Source organism: Garra rufa, chromosome 2, assembly GCF_049309525.1.
Source record: "Garra rufa chromosome 2, GarRuf1.0, whole genome shotgun sequence".
Lineage (NCBI taxonomy): Eukaryota > Metazoa > Chordata > Actinopteri > Cypriniformes > Cyprinidae > Garra > Garra rufa.
Genome location: NC_133362.1, coordinates 42,579,506 through 42,604,814, shown reverse-complemented (window position 1 = coordinate 42,604,814; position 25,309 = coordinate 42,579,506). Strand labels below are relative to the sequence as shown.

Below are 25,309 nucleotides of genomic sequence, written 5' to 3'. Positions count from 1 at the left end.
GGTGCAGATATTTGTGGAGTTCTGCAGGCGCAGATTCAATGTAGCCCTGATTATGACCAATCAACCTACACAGGGCTTCCCTTCACAGTTGTGCTATAAGGAGAACATCTCGTACAACATCACACACATACTTTATATAGACAGACGAATCCACAGTGCACTCTACTGGTTGATGGCATTTTATCAGCCCCAAAACCTTTCAGGCTGCTCAGAATGAATCATCTTGGATCATCCCGTTTTCCTTATCTGTGAATGTGCAGGCAGCTGCTCCCCAAGACACTTCAGAACGCCTCCCATGGTGCCATCCACACTGCCCCGCATGACTGTAAACTCCTCTCATTTCATCCAAAATAAAGATCCCTTCTTTCCAATGCACTGATATTCAGCTATTTTGGATTCTGGATGGCTTTGTAAGTGATTAAAGACTATATGGATTTAGAACTTACAGAGCTAACGCCCTGGATGGATGAGCAACGTCACCAAGCCAATGAGGTCTGTATACTATCTGAAGAAAGACATCGATTCATTGTCTGGCATAAGACCCTTAGAAGTATGTGAATTGAAATCTGCCATCTTTATTCATAGGGACAGACATTTTGAGCCAATCTGGAGCTATAGGTGTCATGTGACTAATTCTTAATCACCCTGGTGCTGCAGGAAAAAAGCTGATTGGCTGACTAGTCGCTCTCCTGAGATGTGACATCAAAGAAAGCAGACATTTTCCATTTGCAGACCATTTCATGCTTTTAACAGCCTTCAAGAAAAAAGGTCAGCACGAAAACATCTAAATGCAATAAAAAATAAATATATTTAATGTACAGTCATTTTTCAAAAGCAGCCGAATGAGAAAACCTGGATCTACTGCATCTACCACGAAGCACTAGTCCATGCTAATCAGCTAAAATCTTGACCCCTTCTAAACTCCTAGGTCTATTGTGAAAAGTAACGGTTTTGCAAATATTTTTTCTTGTTAAAAATCCTGTTTTATCTGTAAATGGATCATGTTATGGAAGTAAAGAGGGGGCTGTGAAAGCATTTCATATTGACTTAGAACAAAATTCCCCTTGAGGCAGTGGTTCTCCACAACTTTAACAGCTAAAACATCATTATCGTTAGTTTCCCAGGGAGCAGAAAAAGGCATATAAATAGAAATGATTTTTCTGAGGGTTTAACAAACGCAAAGAAATTTCACAATCAAACTTTAATTAGATTATAATCGCATACAGCAGCCAATCATTAAACAAGAAGCATTATTCTACTTATTATTGTATCATATATATTTCTGGATGCTAGACACTAAGTTGTTTTCACAAGTCTGACAGCTGCGCAACACAAAGCTGACAGAAAAACTGAAGTAAAGAGTAGTTGCTATGGAAACGATACTTCTTCTGGTGTAGTCACATTGGTGTAAACTGGCACGTGTTAGAATGATGCAGAACACATTCTTTTGCAAGTAGTGGCAAGTTTCAGGTTGTTTCAGTGTGAATCTTTGCTGTAAACTTGCCTTACACAAAACCCCTTTCAAAAATACATCATCCAACATCCACAATGTTCTCTCATTGAGAAATTCAGCCTTAAAGCCCTTAAAGGGATAGTTCACCCCAGCCTTTAAATCCATGTCTTCTGGATTATATTGCTTTATATTATGAACTGATTTAATTTAGTCTTTTATCCACATATAAATGCATATAAAGAGCTCATCGCATACTGTAAACACGTAAGCGTATGCGTGCTTCAATAGAGCAAACCTCATTGGTTCTTTTGTATCACATGCATGTTTGAGCATCCGTGTTTACCATATGGATGTTCATAATATCCATCCTAAATAGTATGTGAGATTACAATTGTCACGATGCAGGCAGGAACACACGAACAACGACGTAAATAAAAGACGTATATTTAATAAATCCAACAGAATACAGGCAGACACAGGAACACCAGGGGAAAACATCCATATAACATTAAAGACCGACAAGAGTACTGGGAAAACACACACCTTAAATAGACAGACTAATTACAAACACAGGTGCAGACAATAAGGGAGAAACCAAAAACACTCAGAACTGCGGGGGAAAATGGGAAAAACCAACAAGAAAGTCCGGGGGTGTGACAACAATAAGCGCGTCCCAAAGCTTAGTATGCTGAAAAGAGTATGCCAAAAGTCCCCAGATGGTCTACTATTTCAGGTCGATTTTTGAAGTGTGGATCCATGCACAATCTAATTGCTAATATTGCCCACAATCCATTGTGTTTTGGCAAAGGATTCGGTCCAGAACTACAGTACAAACACGAATAAAATGTGTTCAGCGGTTCGATAGAGATGTTTAGAACAAGGGGTTTAAGTTACTAATAGTCAACATTTAACTTGGTAAAAAAAATAAAAAAAAATAAAAAAAATAATAATATATATATATATATATATATATATATAAATAATTTTATCTGTGTTATATTTCATCTGCAACAGCAATGTAAACTTTTAAAGAGTCCGTTTGGTCGTTAACTTTTAAATGAATTTTGAAGTTGGATGAGAAAATTAGATGGTTTTTCGACATACCCTGTCTTGAACTGGAGTGCAGTGCATTTGCATCGCAAAGCTAGACAAGACAAGCATTTGTGGTTAAAAGGTGTATACATTTTTTTTTTTTTTTAAGAAAATAGCCGATCGTTTCGGTAGATAAAGCTGCATTGAAACTGCATTTTTTAACCTTAAATCCATTAAGCGCCATTGAAGTCCACTATATGGAGAAAAATCCTGGAAAGTTTTCCTCAAAGAACTTAATTTCTTTGAGACTAAAGAAAGAAAGACATGATATCCTGAATAGCTTAAGGATGAGTACTCAAATTATCAGGAAATTTTTATTCTAAAAGTTGAGTAATCCTTTTTAAAATGGTTCCTCTCATGTACTCTGTAGCATGCAAAATACATATTTAGTTGTGTGTTGTGTCTTGTAGGTCTCTGGCTAACCAGCTAACAGCAATATCTGTTCGCTCGCAATTGTCTAGAAATGTGTTGATGAATAGTGAATGTTTGCCGAGTTATGATAAAGAATAGAGCAATAAGTTGATGTACAAAGTAGTGCTTTATCAATACGTTTCTGCGTTGAGATAATGCATATACCATGGCTGTTTGGGACTTTAATGTAATGAGATGGGCTTTCCATTTCCAACATGTGCGTCATGCAGTGGACCAATCACAACAGACTGGGTCATTGGACAAATCCCCCAAGTTTAGTGTCAAACAAAGAAGAAGTTTGGAAATATGAATCGCTGAGCGGTTTGTTTGGAAGTTGTTAAAGGGGTCCTATTAATCTCTTTTAGAAAGTATTCATTTTGTTTTGGGGTGCACTAGAACCAGTGTTGTTTTCGTCAACGATGACGATGACGAAATCATTTCGTTGACGCCACTTTTTTTCATGACTATAATGAGACGATGACGAGATAAAAATGGCTCGTTGATGACTAAAACATGACGAGACGTGTGTGAGTTTTCGTTGACGAGACGAGAATAGACGAAAATGTTAGTGGGTGGTCCGTCAGACGTTTAAAATGCATGACATTTCTGCTTATTGTGCATGCCAATTAAAACCCGAAAAAGTATCTGCCGCTATGGCAAGCCGTTTTAGCATTAAATACTCTTTGCCATACTAGTATGGCAAGCCGTTTTAGCATTCTATCTTTGTTTGGTTACGCTCAACACGTCACATTGTTGTCACTCAGACAGACAGACGATTAACCGTGATGGTGGCAGTTTGCACACAGGGTGGTTGCAAACGGTGAGAGGACCTATGGGTGTATTTCAAATATATGTCTTTTATGTCTAAAACCATTCCTTCATTATTGTAATTATTGGTGAAAATAGTAGATCCGGAAGCTCACATTGTGTTGAACTATAGATCTGCTATTTTCACAACTTATAAGTGACACTACCAAACAGCAAAATACTTACTGACCTACATTAATTTGTTAAAAGACTTTTTCCCCTTTTTTTGACTAAAACTAGACTAAAACCTTTTTGACTTTTCGTCGACTAAAACTATCACATTTAGAAGTGACTAAAATTTGACTAAAACTAATAAGCATTTTAGTCCAAAAGAAAAAACGCATTATTTTTCACATAATTTACATATTTGCAATAGCTTTCTCCCCAGCCTGGCACAAATGGCTCGATTATTTGCGGGTTTGATGAAGGCCTGCCTTTGGAAAAACTAAATGTGTTGTGATTGGTTAGCAGCCCCACTGCGTTGCGATTGGCGAACAGCTTAGCTTTGCTGGTTTATGCTGGTCTTTTGCTGGTTTATGCTGGTCCTTAGCTGGTCAAGGACCAGCAAAAACCAGCAAAGGACCAGCATAAACCAGAAAAGGACCAGCATGAACCAGCTAAGGATCAACATAAACCAGCAAAGCACCAGCTAAAACCAGCATCCCAGCATCAAAACCTACCTAACCAGCATACGCTGTTTTTTCAACAAGGTAAGCAAATAAGGTAAAAATAAATGCATATTATAAGACATGGAAGTATTTTTTGACCTTGCATGCATGTCAACCTGTTGCTGGAGACTCCCAAAACCAAAATATGAACCTTGCGTTTCGAAGGTAAACCAAAGTCTTTTGAGTTTGTAATGACATGAGGAAGAGAAAATGATGTAAAAGCTTTTCATGCAAGTTTGTTGAGTGTGTACTTGTTTACCTGGCAGTGCCTTGATGCACACAAGGTCAGAGGAGGTTGAAGCCACCCCAATGCCGTTGGCATTCTCTGCCCGCACACGGAACACATAAGACGCGCCTGTCTCTAGTCCCTTGACCTGCAAACATTCAAACCATACATTTGATAAAGCCACTGAGAAATGCACCGGTATTCATACATCCGTGTCCTGTATGCTGAAGTAATAGTTCAAAATATTTGAGAATATGAGTTTGACAGCACAAATCAATACCTTAAGATAACAGTGGTTGACTGAACTTTCATTGACTTTGCTCCAGGTATCAGAGCCTTTCTTGGATTGCTCAACAAAGTATCCAGTGATGCCACTGGTGCCATTATAGACAGGAGCCTTCCACTCCACCACCACCGAATCATCCCTTACTTCAGTGCAGGTCACGTCATAGGCTGGACCTATCAAACCAAACACAAGGAAATCAATGCTCAGGTTTTTTCATGCCTTCAGTTATGTTTTATGTTTGGGTGAATCTCATGAAAACATGTCCAGGTGACATTTCAACCCAAAATGAAAAAGAACAAACAAAAAAATCTTGTCTGGTATTGACTGGTCTGTACACTAATGTCGAGAGGGAGAGAAAAGTATAGGATCAGTACATAATGCAGGCTGGATCTCCTTTCCCCTTCGTAGCCTTTAACAAGGTTTTTTTTTTATGTGAAACATGCAAACAAAACACCTTGCTGCAAAGGATCTATGCTTCTAATAGATAAATCTGTTAAACAAGAAGTACCAACGTAATGTCTGCCAAGAGTTGTGGGTTGGAAGTCTCATGCATGAGTGTGTTTTGCATGTGCAAGACTTTTACTTCCTCTAAAGTGTTCTTAGGGCACCACAAAAAAAAACACATAATCACCAAAATTCACCATACTTAAATCATTCCAACCATGTATGACTTTGTTTCATTTGTGGAAATAAAGATAAAGCTATGAAAAATCTTCAAAGAGCTCTACCACCAACATCAGTTCATTAAGACAAACTTCAAATAGCACAAAAAATAAAATGTCTTTTACTGCCATACAAAAGTTTTTTGTGAGAAACATTCAAAAGAATTGTTGTCTATACTGCAAAAATGTGCTGCCAAAAGACCATTAGTTTTTGAGGTGTGCTGCTTCAAATGTGAGCAATGGAGATTCCAGAGCTGAAGTGGAGGGAAGATTTTCAGTGACAGGGCTCAAGAATAAGGATGACTCGCTGGCCCGGGACCAATGTGAGAAAGTTTTGTGCCAGTATGCAGAACTGTCAGTTGCCCTTTCAGGCCAATGCTGCATTGCCAATGAAAATGTTACATTTGTTGATCTTGTACATCCTTTGTTATGCCTTGGAAACAAAAACATTTGGCTTTCTGTGATGTAATCTACAATGTTGATTCAAATTCTGCTAATTCAGCGGTAACACTTTACAAAATGGTTCCTTAGCTGGCATTAGTTCATCCATTAACATTACCTAAAAATTATCAATTTGTTTCACTATTTATTAACCTTTCTTCACGTTAATTATTACAAATACAATTATTCATTGTTAGCTGATGTTAGTTTAAGACGAGACACTGCAGGTAAAAACAGTTTTTTCATGCACCTGTAAAGTTTGAGATTTTAGGCTTTTTTAGACTGGTGAAAAGAAAACATCTAAATCTTTTATAGCACTTTATCTATTTGTGTCAATAGATTTCAATTACAATACATATTTTTAAAGGCCATTTTCTCAAAATGAGTTTTTTTTTCTCCTACACTGAACCAATAATCTCCACTTTTGTTCCTATTAAATTAGCTTGATTATATACAACATTTTATTCCCCCCAAAAATTGAAAATATATTGTTTTCTCTCTGTTCTACACTTTTAACAAATTAAGGTTCCAAAAGGGTGTTTTTGCAGTGATGCCATAGAAGAACCATTTTTGGTTCCCCAAAGAACCTTTCAGTCAACAGTTCTTAAAAGAACCATTTTGAAGAACATTTTAAAAACCTAAATAGCCTTTTTCGACTATAAAGAACCTTTTCTGCATTTGAAAGGTTCCATGGATGTTCAGGGTTCTTCCTGGAACCATCGATGCCAATAAAGGACCTTTATTTTTAAGACTGCAAGTATTTTCTGAATTATGGAGTGCCAAAAATGGGATACCAAAATTCCCTCTGTAAAAACATTTGATTGTAATATTAAAAAAAAAAATAATAATATTAATTTTGAAACTGACTTCATCCAGTGTTTAGATTTTTGTACTAGAAATGTATGCAAATTAGCCCATATTTCATTAAATAATGCCTCATTTGCATATTTAACCCTAACATTTTAGAAAACCTGTAATACAAACAAATGTTTGCAATTACCAATGTAATCAATCAAAGACTATAGAATACCCAAGACATGTCACTCGTATAGTTTTGAATGGGGAAAAATGCAACGTTCATTATGGCCGCGAAGCCCCGCCTTCTCAGTGAAAGAGCCAATCATTGATTAATAAAGTCAGCGCGTCACTGCAGCTGCCGTTAGAAGTCCCGGTTGCTATAGAAACAATCGGTGCTTTAAGACGTGAGCTCAGTACTGCGCATGCGCACTGGCTCATTGAGGCGGAAAAATAAGCGTTTTTAAACGCTATTGGAGCTCAAGGAACCATATTTATGAGGCAGTTCATGTTGGATTTCTTTGGAGATTTAAAATATGAAATTTAATCGTAAGCTTGGTGAACAGTTTTGGAGAATTTGATGTTTCCCCATTCAAAGAGATGAAGAGCTGCACTTGCCTGCCCGAGTAGCGTTTCAAAGATGGCCGCCGAGTGACATGACTTGCCTTAAAGGGACTTTGAATCAATCAACTGGGTAAGGAAGGCACTAGCTCTTAGTTAATTTTTTATATAAATTATGAAAAGAACACTAAGAATAATAATTATGTTACGCACAGTAATTTCCAGTTTGTAGGAAAATGTTAAAAATGTTTCATAAAGAAAATTTGTAAATAAAAGTAAAAATAGACCCAACTGGACAGACATGGTCACTATGCAAAACAGCTAATGGAAATTCTTTCAAATTTCCCCATTTGTCACACAGAACAAATAACAGCAAGCAGGTTTTAAACAACATGAAAATGAGTAAATAATAGTGTAATTTTAGAAGTTAAACTATGCGCACACTTCACATTACCTGGCTCAGGCATGGTCCAAGCCTCACATTTAAAGGAAGCGCTAGGGGGCGAGGCATCGCCCAATCCAATCATATTAGCTCCATAAACCCTAAATTGATACACTGACCCAGCTGTCAGACCTCCAGCCTTCAGAAGGAACAGTTCATCTTATTAATTATATTATGAATATTATAAATCAATCAATATATGCCGAAAACAATAACATGCACAGGATGCTGCAATACATGGCTACCTTGTGCAGTCTTTCCTTAATGGGTGGGATGTTGACCTCCTTCCATGTCTTCTTGGCCACATTGTATTTGTCAATGTAATAATCAGTGACATCTGCTCCTCCACAATGGAGGGGCTGCTTCCAGTTGAGCACCATGGATGCCCCATCACAGTAGAGAAGAGAGACGCCATAAGGGGAAGAGGGCAGCTCTGTGGAGAAGACAGATTGCTTTAGCTGGTCCTCCCCATTACTCAATGTCTTAGAGAAACATGCAATGGCGTGCAGGCCTGATCTGGATGTGTAATACAGGTGGTAGGAATGCATCTTAATGTAACACATTGGTGTCAAAATATGGCAAAGAGTATTTAGGACATTATTCTGGAACAGCTGCTTTGCTTTTCTGACTGCTAAATACTGTAAATAAAAGCCACATCTAATAAACTAATCTAAAGAAATCATATAATTAAAATTTTCTAACCACTGTTTTGACTGGCTTTTTAATACAGACAGGCCTGCACTCTTAGGACAAAAAGTTTAATCTTCAGTTGTATCATTTGAAGTCTCCTAGTATGGAATTGTCCCCCTGAATCCAAACAGAGGATTGCTGTTAGCTAAAGCTAAAGAGTTGCAAAGCAAACAGCTCTACAAATCATCCAGATCTGTAAAAATTTAATGGTCTGCTGGCTGAAATCATTTCTGCTTGTTGACTAAGTGTCCCACAGAGATACGAAAAGAAAAAACATTCTGACTCATTTGGTATAAATTATTAAACCAATTTAGCAAATGGTATGAGATTTGAGGGAAATATAAAGAAAAATCTCCTTCATGCAACTGTCTACTAGGGGTGGGTGTGTATGATCATATATACTTAATGTTTATGTGTATATATATACATATCACATTTTTTTTCATCATTATGATTTGAATTCTAATCATCATCTGATTTTGATCTGTCTGATCTGATTAATTCGATTTTCTTTAAATTTTAAACTTTTTATTAAATTACACTCGATGTGATGTGTGAAAACTAAATTGCTTTCATAACAATCAACAAAAACACTATAACACAGATTCTCTGATGGTTTATTGCTTTAATAAACACTAAAGCAGAATCTCTGGTTGATACATTTCACTGCGCTACTGTATACTAAAGAAACGTTTGACGTCTAGAATTATTTTTTTCTGTTGTTACTGTTTGGCAAATTTCTTGCGCACTGCCTATGAATAAAGATAAATAAAGACCTTTTCAAACCTGTTGCAAAGTCATTAAAAAGAAGTCTGATGGGCCATTTCTGATGGGTGCCTTTCTTTTTGTCATTTACTACACCACGGGTTTATCAATAGCAAACACCTAGTGCTGAAAAACAGCTTTTGAATGTGTTTGGCAAAAGCAAAAGGATCAAAATAAATAGTTTCTTGATGGAATATCAAAGAAGACCGGGTTGTGAGAGGCAGACTTACTAAGAGCAGCTCTCACAGAAAGAGGGGCCGATTCCTGGGATTCGTCGCTGAGGCCCAGCTCATTGATGGCTTGAACACGGAAGACATACGTCTCACCAGTGGTCAGTCCGTGCACAACAAACCTGTAATAACCCAGTAATGAGGCAGTGAAAGAGGAAGTTATATGTTATTATTCAGGGAATAGCATTCTCAGAAGAAACATGTCAGCAACACAAACTCCTGATGTAAGCTTTCTGGTTTTCCAATGGCATTCAATGTTGTAACATGTGATCACATTTTGTTTTTGTTTTTGCAAATAAGGCACAAATGTAAAGTGAAACCTTAAAATGTAAAGTTATGTGAATGAACAGCAAAAATGAAGTAAAATTGTAATTTATATTGTACATTTTGTACTGATTTCTGAACCTTTGGAGCTTATGCTTTATTAGTTCTATTAATTTAGGCTAAATCTGCTATTTTAGTAGACATAAGTTCTAACACAAAAATATAGATATTTGGAAAGACCTGCTGCTGGAGACCTGCCATTGGCTGTTCTATTTGAATAACTAATGAGGTAAGTCTATGCAGTGTTTGGGCACTGTTTTGGGGATGTTTTAATTGTCATTTATAAATACAATTATGTTTCAGCTTTGTGTAATACATTAATTCATGTGTTAAATATGAATTTCGTTGAAGGTTAATGCATTATTTAAAGTTACTGTCACAAGAGATGAGTTGTTTCTGTGAACTAAATAGCAAATATTACATTTTAAAATATATGAATGGCTAAATCCACACACTGTAAAAAACAATTTGTTCAGTCAACTTAAAATAATTTGTTACCTGGCTGCCTTAAAATTTTAAGTTAAGTCAACTTTAAATGTTAAGTTGTACTAAGTGACATTAAGTTGATTCAACTTAAAATTTTAAGGCAGCTGGGTAACTGGGTAACCAGCTTTTAAGTTTAACAAATCAAATTGTTTGTTAAGTCAACTCGAATATCTAAGTTGTCACTTAGTACAACTTAACATGTCAAGTGGACTAAACTTACTTGAGTTGACTGAACTTTAAATTTTAAGGCAGCAGGGTAACAAATTATTTTAAGTGGACTCAACAAATTGTGTTTTTGTTTTGTTTTTTACAGTGCAGAAACAATGTTCTTTGTTCTCAATAGTTGCTGAATGTATAGTTGCAAGCAGAGTAGGTCTTAGTAACACCTAGGGGGTAATTTAAGAATCTTTATATTGACACACAAGGTGTTTGATCAGTTTTTGCTTCAGCTTTTGATGCCTGGGAATAAGAATGGGTTTCTCACCTAGACTGAGTTCATACTTGGGCTGTGTTTCCCAAAACCATTGGCACCAATAGCCTTTATGGTTTATTTAGGCTTACGATGTCTTTGAGAAACGCATCCCTGGTATGCTTGTGTGGCTTGTGATTGGATTAGGTCCGGTTCTCAGATCTTTCACACAAGAATCAATATAATATTGAATAAGGTTAATGAGTTCCTTTGGAGAATGAGGACAGGCTAAATCAGCTACCATTTTCTTCTTTTCTTTTCTTTTCTTTTTAAATTAAAATATATTTTTGAATTTTAATCTATATGTTTATTAAATGGGTCATTCTATGAAAATGTCAATTTTTCTGTCCCTAGCCTTGACAGAAATATTACACTTGAAAAACACTTTAGAGTTACAAATTCTTTATATTTTAAAATGAAACAATGTGTTATTTTAACAGTTACACCTTCTTGAGCCATCAATGCGGCAAAATATGTATATTTAAATAAATTTTATAGAATTACAAGCACCACAAAATTGCTCATTCCCACAGCCATGTACAGAGAGAATGTGCTTTAATTAAAAGTCAAAAACAGGCTTTTCTACCATTTAAAATACAATAATGTATTTATAACTACCAAATATACAGTGCCCTCCACAAATATTGGCACCCTTGGTAAATATGGGCAAAGGCAGATGCGGAAATAAATTGTTTATCCTTTTTTTCATTTAAAAAATTCACAAACCTCTAACTTTTCGTTAAAGGAAAACAATGAAAAGTGGGGGGGAAATCTCATTATGAAATAAATTGTTTTCTCTAGTTCACATTGGCCACAATTATTGGCACCCAATTATTGCAAAGTCCGTTTCCCAAGATAATAATGCCTAATGAGTTTGGAAAACACCTGGCAAGAGATCAAAGATCATTATTTCATACAGAATCTCTCAAGATCCTTCAGATTCTCAGCTCCATGTTGGTTCTTTCCCTCTTCATTTTCTATAGGGTTCAGGTCAGATGAACTGGGATGGCAGAAGCTTCATTTTGTTTTGATGTTTGTTTTGGATCATTGCCCTGAGGGAAGATCCAACCATAACCTATTATAAGATTTCTAACAGAGGCAGTCAGGTTTAGACTTTTTTTCTGTTGGTATTTGATAGAATCCAAGACTCAACTAATCTTTGCAGTTCTCCAGCTGTGATCCTTGAAGAGTCTTTGGCCATTCAAACTCTCCACCATTAGGACGATATAGACATACATCCTCTTTCAGGCAGATTTGTAACATATTCTGTTGATTGGAACTTGTTAATTATTTCCCTTATGGTGAAAATGGGGAGTTAGCTTTTTACTTACAGCCACTTTCTAGTTTATGAAGCTCTGCAATCTTGTTCCGCAGATCAGAACTATATTCTTTGGTTTTACCCCTTGTGATGTAACAATTAAGGGAATTTGGCCTTTGTGTTCCTACTATTTATACTCCTGTGCAACTGGAAGTCAAGTCTGAACAATTTCATGCTCCTAGTCACCCTGGTGTGCTAAAAAAAAGTAAATATGACTGGGAATATACTTCAGAGACATTTTACTCGCAATAATTTTTTAGGGGTGCCAATAATTGTGGCCAACGTGAACTAGAGAAAAACATTTATTTCATAATGAGATTTTCCCCCCACTTTCCATTGTTTTACTCTTGTACATGTTTTGAATGAAAGATTAAAATGATAAACAATGCAGATCTATTTCCACAGGTGCCTTTGCTCATATTTACCAAGGGTGTCAATATTTGTGGAGGGCACTGTATGATATAAATGGCATTAAAAAAAATGCTGAATAAATATTATAAAATATATAATGAAAGTAGTGATACCCTGGAGTTGGTGATGGTGTTACCATTTAACAAAAATCTTTTATTTTGAAATAAAAATAAAATTTATTTGATTTCCTTCTTCCTATTTTCTGATAAGCCTACTGTCCCTTTTTAGTTATCAAATATGTTCTCATTTATCTCATGATTTTAAAAAATATATATACAATACAAATGGATTAAACTACTAAATTGATTAAATTGATTATACCATGATTGACAGCATACCTTGCAGCAGCCATTGTGTAAAATGCATTTTTCATGAAAACTGTCACTGGTGTCACCTTCCTTATGGGTAACACCAGTAAAGATCAGTATGTCAGGTCTTATGATTCATTGTGTCACTGGTGCTACTGTTTTGTTTTGTTTTTCTGTCACATTAAATAAATAAAACATAATCTCTTTATTTCTTGCATTTTCATTATTTTTCTGTAACTGACTATATATGCTGAAAAAAATGAGAAATAATATTTCATAAGAAGTAAGCTGTAATTTATGTGTATTTCATAAGGTCAAAAGTTAAATAATGTGATTTAAGTTTAAATGTTAGAAAAAGTAATATATTTTAAGACATCTTAAGAATGACTTAAATGTGAAAAAGATTTTCTGACCAGAGTTTCAGATGCTTTTGTACCCTATTCGTGGGAAGTGCCTCAAATCATTTCACCTAGACTAAGCACATACCTGGTCTGCTTATGGGGCTTGTGATTGGCAGAGGTCCAGTCCTTAGATCCTTTCACACACGAATCAATGTAATATCCAATCAGGTTATTGGGATCCTTTGGAGGCGCCCACTGGATTAGAACAGAAGTATCTGTCTCTCTGGTCGCAACAACTTGTCCAGGAGCCGAGGGCACACCTGAATGAACACAGAACTTCATTTCAGGGGTGATTTCACCAACCAGCCCAATCAATCCCTTGATGACCTATCATGCATGAATTAGTTCCACTACAGGAAGGCAGATAAAAAATCATTACTGCTTTAATGACAACATCAAAGTCAGAGCAAACTTCAAAGATCTATATGCCATTTCATATGCATTTCAACATGTCAATATCTTAAGTGAATACATCAGAGGCACGATGCCCCCTGTGACATGCTTTTTTAGGGCATTTACCCTTCAATTGCAGGGTTGTTACAGTATTGGTGGGCTCGGAAGGCTCGCTGATGCCGTACATATTAGCGGATAGCACACGGAACTGGTAGTCCTTTCCCTCTAGCAGGTCGAAAACAGCATAGCGAGGAGATCTGATGGGTACTTTAGTGTTCACTCTCTGCCATGATCCAGCTCCAACTTGTAGCTATAAAAGTCCAGAATAATTAAAAACACAGCCTTACACAAATATATATATAGTGTGAGAAATAAAAATGACTGTTTTAACCTCTCACAAGAAAAAAACAACAGATGTCTCTACCAGACAGTAATTAAATTAATTAAATAGAGCCACATTTGTCACAATGCCAAAGTCTGCAATCACAACGCATTTATTTTTGTTTTTATATTTTTAAAAGGAACATGTGAAACAACTAATAACTGAACTAACTAACAACTCCATTAATTTAATATTGGGACAACAGATTAAATTAAATTACAGAAAATTATCTTATGTAATGCTTTGTTTACATAATTAAATAACCTTTCACAGCTTTTCAAACTCAAGTCAAAAAACATTTTGCATTTGAGCATTTGAGACTTAACAATTAGATGTCCCAAGACAAAGACAAAAATACATTTGCAACCCTTTGGTGCAGCACACAGCTTTACATGACATTATTAATGTTGTAGTATAATATGTAAAAAGCATAAGTAACACAAAAAAATAAAAATGTTTCAATTATTGGCAGTGTTGGGGGTAACGCATTGCAAGTAATGCAAGTTACATAATAATATTACTTTTTCCACGTAACTAGTAAAGTAGCACATTACTTTTTAATTGAAAAGAAAATATCTGAGTTACTTTTTCAAATTAGTAACGCCAGTTACTTCCCCCACCCCCCATTTATTGATTAATAGCTCTCCTGTCCCCATGTTGCGAGAAATTGTCAGTAAGATGTTACTTTAGTTCTAGAATAAATGTGAACATGCATTAATTAATCTAACTCACTAAAAAAACATACATTATTCCTCAAAATGAATAAAAAGAGTGAAATTCAATGCAAACCAGCACTAATTAAATATGTTAAATAATACAAATATCCTTTATGAATTTAATCCCATTTTATTAACCAACGTATTTGCTGCCGACCTTCGATGGTCCAATTCATCCGTACTAATAAGCAAAAAATTTATTCAAGATAATCTAACATTTGTTTTCCTTTTTTTTTCATTGCTGAAGAGTTTACATTCTACTGTGTTCTACTGTACAGACGTGAATTTACTTTTCTCTAAGCCTGAGGCTTTTGATGTAAAAAGGCATTTGCCAAAAATAGAACTTTTTATATTAAAAACTAAGCAAGGCCTGCCTAGATTTAAAAAGTAACGTAAAAGTAACGTTAATACATTGCTTTCCATAAAAAGTAACTCTAATGTAATGCATTAAAAGTAACTTTTAAAAGTAATTTTCCCCAACACTGGTTATTGGAAAAAAAACAAAAATTTAATATCTAGTTCTGCCATGAAACTCTAGATGACTCAGGCTGACAGGTTGTAAACGTAACTGATGATTTCACAGAGTTATCCGACTTGGCACAAGCTGATTGGTTCAGCTTGCATCTATTTAAAAGGCTGATGGCATTCACTTGGGCATTTCGCAGCATGCTTTTAGAGTTCCTCTGAAACCCTCCACCTTCCCCAGCTCCACCTGTATAGACAGGTTATTTTATGCTATTTGTGCAGCAGCAGTATGTCTTAAATACTCACAGCACCGTATCACTATATGCTTTGGCAGTAGCAAGTTCCTGTGCTTGCTTGCAGCAGCAGCAACAATAATCTACAACTACAGCAATAACCAACAACAGCAGCATAGCAGATCTTTTCCGCCAAGACCAAATACATTAACATTATCATATCCATTACCATGCTAAAATTTTCCGAGAGTTGTCATGACAGAACTTGTTTTAAATATATATATATAATTAAACAAACAATGTCGGTCAATATCTATCTCTGAGCTACGAAAGATTAACTTCTTAGTGATAAATTGTCCATGTGGGCTGTGCTGCATCATTTAATGCAAGACAAAAATGGATTTATAAATGTTCTTATGAAATATTCTTACACCGTAGGTGTTTCTTAATGGATTAAAGGTGACATAAGAAGAAAAGTAAAGTGCTGAAATAAAGTTTGTGGCTATTCGGCTGGGTTAACGGCTGGCAGTGAGCTGAAACTAACCTTCTCAATGTAATACCACATGGGGGCTTTGCTATGGTAGACTGGAGGGACCCAACTGAGCACAACATATGTTCGGTCCGTCTCTGAAGCGCAGACTTTAGAGGGAGGTCCCGGAGCTTTTCCCTCGGCTGCAGGCAAAGCACATCAAACAGAATTACTGTTTCTACCCTGAACACATAGACACACAACAATACACACACACTTACACACATTAGGAAATATCCTAGCAATTTCACTAGCTTTAAAAGCAACTTTAATATGGACTGATTTGTGAATATCATCTTTGCTGCTACTGCTCTATATTCACTCACAGTCACATATCCATGCACATGGGTGACATTGGTTGATGTGTTCATTCCAACTTGAAAAAGAACCACAGATGTTTGTACGTTCCCATCCTGATGGAATTCTCATCAAAAACTAATCAGTACCTCTCAGAAGAGAACCAATTATGGGCTAGATAATTATTGCTAATTTTGAAAGCAAAAAGCATGAAAAGAATAGGGGGGAAAAGCACTAAGTGACAGCTGCTGTAATCTAATACAAAATACAAATACAAAGACACACAAACTTGACTGAGTGACAAAAGGAATGCTATTTTAAGGCAGTTCTACCCCACAATATTTAAGGATGCAGTTAAAGTGATGATTTTTTTGTTTTTTGATGTTTTGAGCTCTTGAAGTGCACTGAAGGACAGAGACATTTTCTTTGTTTGGTTAAACCGGGCCAAAGTTGCATCACTTTAATGTAGCAATTTAGACATTAAGCTAATGATCATGTGACCCTGCATTGATTGTTAATAAATGAATGCATTTTGAATGTATGATATAAGAGGAGTTCTGATTGTGATTTTGATTAAATTGACAACCCTGCTTAAAAATACGATTCATTTTAGGCAAACCACTTTATTTTACTTAATGCATGTTTAATGTCAGAACTAAAAGCAAAGCTCACGTTCGGTTTGACTAAAGAATTTCTATGCTTTTCCAGGTTGTGATTACTGGATATGGCTATAATATAATGTAATTAATATAATATAATATAATATAATATAATATAATATAATATAATATAATATAATATAATTAATATAATATAATATAATATAATATAATATAATATAATATTCGTGAACCAAAATATTTTAACTTAAGAAATACTTTAAAAAATACCTGCATGTAATTCATTTCTGTAAGTAAATTTATAATTACACTGTTGACCCATCCCTTACATCTCTCAATAGCAGCAAACATGTTTTGCAATACAAAATTAACAAAATAAGTACACTGTACTTATTTTTTGATGTAAGTACATAGCAGTTAAGGCCACCTAATATAAAGTGGGACCAATGTTTTAACATGCATTGAAATTCACCAATTTTCCATCAAATAAATCAAAACTATAAAGTACCTTCAAGGTCATCATAGTAAGTCACAACGTCAAGTCTTCCACCAAGTTTTGTAGCTGTTGAAACAAACAGTGGTACATAAAGGGCATTATTAACATATTCAATGTAGATTAATACATGTAACTTCATGAGCACTTTTGATTTGTTCACCATGAAGTCTCTCAAACTCTGTAGGGTCCAGAGCGGCAATGGGCTCAGACATTCTGGAGGGTCTTCCGATGCCGCGAGAGTTGACGGCACGTACGCGAAAGTAATAGGAGTGTCCCTCAAACAGGCCCTGCACAGGATATTTGCAGATCTTCGCAGGGGAGTCATTACACTGCACCCAGTTTTCTGTTCCAACTTCACATCTGGCCAGTGAGTGAAAGAAAAAACACGAACAACATTGCATATGAACAATAATCAAGATTATCCTATCATTACTTCCACACTGCTGTGAAAGAGTGAAAATTACACCCCACTTTTACATTCCATGGAGATGATATGAGCTAAGAAGCATTCATACGTAATTACAGATCCATGCATCACTTAACAGTCTGATTATCGTCCGACGAGAGTAAATTTCAGCTCGATACTAATGCAGCTCAAAGTGACAGGGAACAAACTAATCACGACGTCTATTAGCATATGCAAAGTATGTTCCTGGCAAAAATATGGGTTAGCGAGCAATTTTCTAAGTAGCCTTTATTGGAAAGGACAACAAACTTTCTTTTGTGTTACAGAGAACCTATAATTAAGCAACGTCAATATAATACTTTAAAGCACTCTTAAAACTGTAGACTGCACACTGCACACTTTGTCTTCGTCAACAAACGGTACATTTATTTTTAAGAAACAAAGCACACTGTTCAAGCAAATCTTTACATAAAAAAAGTTTAGGTTTTAAACAACAAAACACAGAATATAAGGGAAAAGCAACAAAAAATTGAGAGTATTCATTTTAGGACCCACAAACGGCAATTTGCGAAAAGGTGGTACACGCAGAGTAAAAAGCCGTCAGCTTTGCCTCGCTAGTGTGTTACATTAGATGGCTGAAGTCAGCAGAAAATGAAAGAAAAACCCTGTAGTTAAAATATTTCATATTCACAGATGAAAATGTAGTACTTATGAAGTTATGTGCATTTCTTAGAATGAATTCAAGCAGGATAAATGCCAAGTCTATGAGCCTACGCTTATATTTACTCCAAGCTACACAGTGTTACACCATATTTTAGGTTTGAAACATTTAACAGGTGTGCACTATTATTTGTATAATATGAATCATGTGTTATATTACCCTAAAGAAATGGTGGTTTGCATCAGAGCATTACAAGTGGTATCCTTTTTCAGTAGGCTAGTCTACATACATGGATTTATATGCAAAATGTCAATATTAACACATTACTTAATAGTTGTCACAAATACATTTTTAATTTATATTTAAAAATTCCATTAATAACAGCATGCATACTTTGTCAAAATAAAGGACAGGTAACGAATAACAAAGAACTACGTCAGGAAAATATATCTGTTCACTAATTTGTTGAAATTGTTGAATATTTTATTAATTATTGCCTTTATTTTAATAAAATGTGAGGCACTGTATGAATTCATTCCCATTATTTAGGCCTAAGTAAAACAAGAAACAAATAAATTAAACCTGGTCATGATATAAATAATTGAAACTGAAAAGAAGGGACGGATTAATAAAATGTCCTCACATTTAATCTTAAAGGGATAGTTCACCCAAAAATGAAAATTTGATGTTTATCTGCTTACCCTCACGGCATCCAAGATGTAGGTGACTTTGTTTCCTCAGAAAAACACAAACAAAGATTTTTAATTTAAACCGGTGCAGTCTGCCAGCCTTATCATGGACGTGGATGGGCACCAAACCTTTAAAAGTAAACAAAAACATGCACAGACAAATCCAAATTACACCCTGCGACTTGTGACGATACATTGATGTCCTAAGACACGAAACGATCGGTTTTTGTGAGAAACTGAACAGTATTTATATCATTTTTTACCTTTGATACACAGCCACGTCCATCTGTCATGAGCACGAGTTTTGCATCCGGCTGGTGACATGTGAACGCGCTCTGTTTCTTGTCTTAGGACATCAATGTATCGTCACGAGTCGCAGGGTGTAATTTGGATTTGTCTGTGCATGTTTTTGTTTACTCTTAAAGGTTTGGTGCCCATCCACGTCCATGATAAGGCTGGCAGACTGCACCGGTTTTTGTAAAAAATCTTTGTTTGTGTTTTTCTGAGGAAACAAAGTCACCTACATCTTGGATGCCCTGGGGGTAAGCAGATAAACATTACATTTTCATTTTTGGGTGAACTATCCCTTTAAGTTCTCTCGTTATAATCAACATTATAATCATCATTAAAGTGCACACAAAGTAAAAAAAAGCCTTCGTTACTTGCTTTCATACAATTTCATATAACTCAAAAAATGTGTAGCCCATTCTTTAAATTATCACTCATGAAATTTGCTAAGGATAACTATATCAACAAAAATTGCAATATAAATATGAAACATAAATAAATATAAAACACAAATGACTAAATATAAATATAATGTAATACAAAAAACTATAAATATAATGATTATAAAAATAGGCTATTTATCTCTTTTTAAATGTAAGGATGTTGCATTCGTTACATGAATGTCTAAAATCACTAGCATACGACTATCCCACGTTTTAAAATAACCCTAACTGTACATTTTCTAATGACTTTTAAGGATATTATAACGTAATATTATAATGTTAGTGTTGTTTTATTTCATCATTTGATCTCCGTTTACAAAACAAAATATTATAATTCCAGGCAGTTTGCAATCTGTCCCTTTGGGCCAACTGGCAGTAGTTTGGTGAATGACTTTAACACATGACTGACTTGCAGTTAACGCCATGGCCCTGCGGCAGCGGTACACGTGACGATGAGTATCATTTTACATACATACACTTTTGGTATTAAAACAGCTGCACAGGCTGATTAAAGAAAATGCACAGTTTCTTTAATCACATTCTTTAAAAACTGCACTCATGCATTAGAGGTGGAAAACGCAACAAAATATAGTGCAGTGGTCAAAGGTATCTGTTTAGTGCATGTTTGCATAATAAAAAAATGTAATTGCACTGAGGTGAAATGACTTCTGTATCAACTGGCCCTTATTGTTAACAGCAATTTCAAAACAGTAATTTACCATAATATTACAACAACTAATTGGAAAACTGGAAAATTGCCAACCATGATTTACCAGTATTTCTTAAAAGGTCATTTCCATGACAAAATCTCCAAAAAGTAAATTACTGGTCATTAATGAAAGAGGAATCTACTGTGTGTAAAAACCCCTGATATCTTAAATAGTTTCTGATAAATACTGCATATAAAAATCTCTAATAAAACCCAAAAATAGAAAAAATAGAGCCCAATATTTGAACATCCAGCATTCATTTCAATTTACCAACTAGTTTCTGTGGTTGGCTAGTTAATTGCATTGGGCACTTTTCCCTAACATTTGTCAATCAGGTAGATTCCATAATAATCCTCATTTGCCTATTTGCACTGAAAAGGCTGACAGTGACTTTATTTAAATACTCTCAGTTGGTTGTTCTAGTGCATTTAGCACCTGATTAAAATGGTTTGCAGGTGGTATGTGGATGAGATAAACGGTTTTGCAATGAAACACTGCATGCTAGGCTAGTGCAAATGTTATTCACATAGAGAATTCGGATTGTGCAGTTCAAAATCAAGATAAAAGTATTGTGACAAACCAGTTATTTAAATGTTACTGAAAAACTGGCTCAGAAACTGAAGTTAGCTCAGAGAGAGAGAGAGAAAAGCAGTCTAGCAGATATTTGATATTCTCTTTTCTAATGCAATGGCTTTCTGACATTTTAAAGTGTCAAGTGTCCAAATGCTTTTTAAGGCCACTGTATCAAACAACTCGCATAAATGTATTCCATAAAACAACTCCCACTGGAAAGACACCTTAGTCAGCGCAGTCACCTGTCAACAAAGTATCCAACGATGGGGCCTTCAGTGGTGGTGTTAGGAGGTTTCCAGGACACGATGACATAATCTCTATTTGCATCATGGATCTTAATGTCCATTGGGGCTCCGGGAGCTTGAGGAACTGGAGGTGGACCATCTGCCAAGACAAAACATGATGACTCCTACACATCACTGATTCACTGAGGGAATCACTCTGAAACAGATGTATCTGCTATATGTGATGATTTATGCTAATCCAGACCTTTAAAGGCCAGCAAAAGAACCACATGAGATTTTCAACAAGCCTCAGAGAAGTTCACAACTCTTTACCATCAACGAAGACGTAAGCCCTGTGGACCGCATCGCCTCCCTTGGTCACCATGCGGAGGGTGTAAAGACCCTCATCATCCTTAGCGAGTTGAGTAAGCGTGAGCTTGGCAACACCTCCGCCAGACTCCATTTTCACCCACCTCGACTCTTTCAGGAGGTGCTCTGGAGGGCCCAAAAACAACATGGGGTATGAGAGGAGAGAAAATGAAACTATTTATTTTGTAGAATAGACTGCAGATCTGGAAAGTGTAATCTGATGATTCAGGAAATGAGACTGGAGTGAAATGAGTCATAAACTACAAATGGACATAAAAAGCCATTTTGTTCTGTTTATGACTCGACTGCAAAACAAACACCTAGAGAACAACCCGAAAATTAAATTAATATACGACCAGGGGCGAATGGCACAATAAATAAACGCAGCTCTCATTAGGACAGTTATATAGCAACATGAATATATATAACAAAATCTCATTATTTAGGTATTGGTAGAAGTAAAATTCACTACAAATTTAGAATAAATATTACTATAACCTTAATAAATTTTATTAAAATAATTTAATACATGACAGATTTCACTTTTATGAACTTCTATCAACATTTTTTAAAGTTAAATCGTTAAATAAGATTTATGATTCTTAACGCTGTTATATTCACACATCCCAATACAATGAAGGATTGTGAAACTACTTTGGCTAAATGAAAAGCATTTCAACTTTCTCACAGTGTTTAAATTGTTGCATACAGGCAAAATGCATAATATCTACATTAGTAGCAGCATAAAATGGAATTGCAATCTGTTCGTTTGAGCAGCCGTCATAAAACACTAGCTCAACGAATTTGGGGTGGGACATCTGTTTGCTAATCAATAGATAATAGGTAATTGAAAACACCATTCTTTTTGGGGCACAAAAATGATTATTCGTTTTATATCCAGCAGCTAAATCTTGTAGTCATATGAAATCTATGAATTCTTGAGGGGCCGGTCAGACTACACTTTTCATCCCATTAACTGATTCAATGTGGGACAGCGGAAATGCAAACTCATACAAAGTCACATTGCGCTGCATTCCAAAAATGAAGTTTGGTGAACTGTGACATACACTTTACAACTTTATTAATCCCACAAGGGGCAATTGAATTGGTGAACTGTGACATGTGCATGCGTATTCGTATTACGTGAAACCGTGTGACCAATAAAAGACATACGTCACAGCATAACCTCGTAGAATAATTAAAGGGGTCATATGATGCAGTTTCTTGTTTTCCTTTGTCTTTGGAGTGTTACAAGCTGTTTGTGCATAGATAAGACCTGTAAAGTTGCAAAGCTTAAGTAGATTTTAAGTTTTTAAATTTTTGGATTTATTATTATTTATTACCTCTTGAATTTAAGAGGAGACACTGCAGGCAAAAACACTGTTTTTCATGCACCTATCAAATTTGAGAGTTTAGGCTTTTTGATTTTTGTGTTTTTTTTTTTTTCAGACTAGTGTAAAGAAAACACCCAAAAACACTGTTAAGTGTTTCTTTTATAGCACTTTATCTATTTGTGTCAACAGATTTCAATTACAATATATGTTTTTAAAGTCAGTATTCTCAAAATGAGTTTTTCCTCCTAGACTGAGCCAATCTCCACTTCAGTAGCACTTACACACACCAGCTTTAAATTTTTATTCCAATCTACATCTTTAAGGTTTTTCCAGAGGGATTTGTTTATATACAATTAGCTTGATTTTATACAACATGTATGTAAAAAAAAATAATTTTAAAACTGACTTGATCCAGTGTTTAGATTTTTGTACTATCAATGTATGCAAATTAGTACATATTTCAGTAAATAATACCTCATTTGCATATTTAAACCTAGCATTTTAGAAAACTTGTGATACAAAAAATGTTTGCAATTATCAATGTAATCAATCATCTAGGTAAGTAAGGTGATAACTATTAGTAAATTTGTTTACCCTATTCACCTGAAGTGTCTCGCCTTAAGTTTTTAAAAAGAAGTTTGAAGAAATTCTGCATACTCAAAGTCTAGTGTGACCGCCGGGTGTTATTAACAATAACCACACATGCACAAAGAAACTGTTTGTGTTGGCCTTTGGTTGCCACTTCCTACCATCTCTGTACCATAGCGCCTCAGGCTGCAGGTTAGCCAGGTTGGGGTTAATGATCATCTTGCAGGTCAAAGTGGCCTTATCGTTTTCCTTTCCAAAGGTCACGTCAAACGTCTCAGTGAAGGTGATGTTAATCTTTGTATACTTGATTTCAGGTAAAATGGCATCTGAGAAACACCAAAACAGTTCCTTTCTATTAAGACATGTTTTCTAATCACACCACTTATTCAGTCTTTAATGAATAAAGGCCTTCACACTTACACTGGTAAGGCAACCAGGAATAAGGAGTGGACTTCTCTTCCTCTTTGCACCCTATAAAGTAGACACACACAAAAAAAGATATAGTTATTTCGTAAAAAAGGATTCATAGTCTAAATTTGGGTAATTAATCATTGATTTTTTTTTGGTTTTTTTTTTTGCTTAGATACCAGAAAATAGGAGAAAAAGTCTTACTCTTCACAATGATAGAGGCCTGGGAGGAAGCCTGTCCATGTGTGTTTGAGGCTACAGCCGTGTACATTGCAGTGTCATCAGTTGCACACCTACGGAAACAGGCATAACTCATTCACAGGTGTCTACAACTTCAATCAATACACGGCTGGATCGCAACACCGCTTCACCCACTCCACTAATTAATCAGTCAATAAATAATCAGCATGATTGCTATTTGATTGGATATATGCCACAGTCATTTCCTAATTGACATTTGGAAAGCACATAAAGTGCTTCCCCCATCATGATGGATAAATTGGCAGTTAACTAATGCTCTAATGTCAAGAGGATAATTGCTCCAAACTAAATGCTAATGTAGACTAGCGCCTGTTTTCGGAACGTGTTCAACACAGGAGGCTCGAATAGAAAACACGAGACGCAAGGGACAAGAAAATGAGAAGACTGTAATGTGACCTTCTGAGTGACCGTACTATATTAGATCCCGCTCCCCTGGCTCCTGCCGTCTTGAGGAAAAGGGCTGTGTGTCAAAAAGTGAAAGGTTTGGTCATTTTAGAGGAAATGTAGACCACTAAGGTTCACCTGTGAGGTTTGGGCTCTGAATGCGAGAAGCCGTCAGGAATGTGACATAAGGGCCAGGGCGAGTTTTTGTGGGGCTGACAGGGTGACAGCAGTGAAAGTCATCTCTCTGTAAGGCGCCGGAGTGTCAGATGACACCAAACTCAGCACTCTGACATTAACAGCTGACAGGAGCTCAAGACGTGGGCGGCGCACCGACCGGCCCTGGACTAAATTGGAAAAGTTCACATGCAGTCCCATTGACGTGACTGCCTTTTGTGGAAATTCACTTGTTAGTTACATTTAATTGTGTTTTCGAGGGTGAATCTCATTGCACCCCAAAATATTTTAAGAAAATGCATTACGAAAATAAAGAATATTTTGGGATCATTAAAATGTATGAGAATAAGCATATTTCATTACTGTAAAAAATTATGCCTTATTTTAATTGTGAATTATTTGCACATTATGTATTTGTTG

At 35.7% G+C, this 25,309-nt stretch overlaps 1 protein-coding gene across 1 annotated transcript in view; it reads right to left on the bottom strand.

The window, feature by feature from the left end:
- Positions 1 to 25,309, bottom strand: part of myom2b (myomesin 2b) — a 52,782-nt gene that overhangs the window by 23,930 nt on the left and 3,543 nt on the right. Inside the window, exons 6-20 of the mRNA XM_073834266.1 lie at positions 24,275 to 24,373; positions 24,083 to 24,133; positions 23,824 to 23,988; positions 21,705 to 21,866; positions 21,390 to 21,531; positions 17,538 to 17,737; positions 17,390 to 17,443; positions 15,980 to 16,107; positions 13,766 to 13,949; positions 13,332 to 13,506; positions 9,530 to 9,651; positions 8,090 to 8,277; positions 7,857 to 7,983; positions 4,938 to 5,116; positions 4,691 to 4,805 (exon numbers count right to left, since the gene is read on the bottom strand). Coding sequence (XP_073690367.1) covers positions 4,691 to 4,805; positions 4,938 to 5,116; positions 7,857 to 7,983; positions 8,090 to 8,277; positions 9,530 to 9,651; positions 13,332 to 13,506; positions 13,766 to 13,949; positions 15,980 to 16,107; positions 17,390 to 17,443; positions 17,538 to 17,737; positions 21,390 to 21,531; positions 21,705 to 21,866; positions 23,824 to 23,988; positions 24,083 to 24,133; positions 24,275 to 24,373 — 2,091 coding nt within the window. The remainder of the gene's footprint in view (positions 1 to 4,690; positions 4,806 to 4,937; positions 5,117 to 7,856; positions 7,984 to 8,089; positions 8,278 to 9,529; positions 9,652 to 13,331; positions 13,507 to 13,765; positions 13,950 to 15,979; positions 16,108 to 17,389; positions 17,444 to 17,537; positions 17,738 to 21,389; positions 21,532 to 21,704; positions 21,867 to 23,823; positions 23,989 to 24,082; positions 24,134 to 24,274; positions 24,374 to 25,309) is intronic.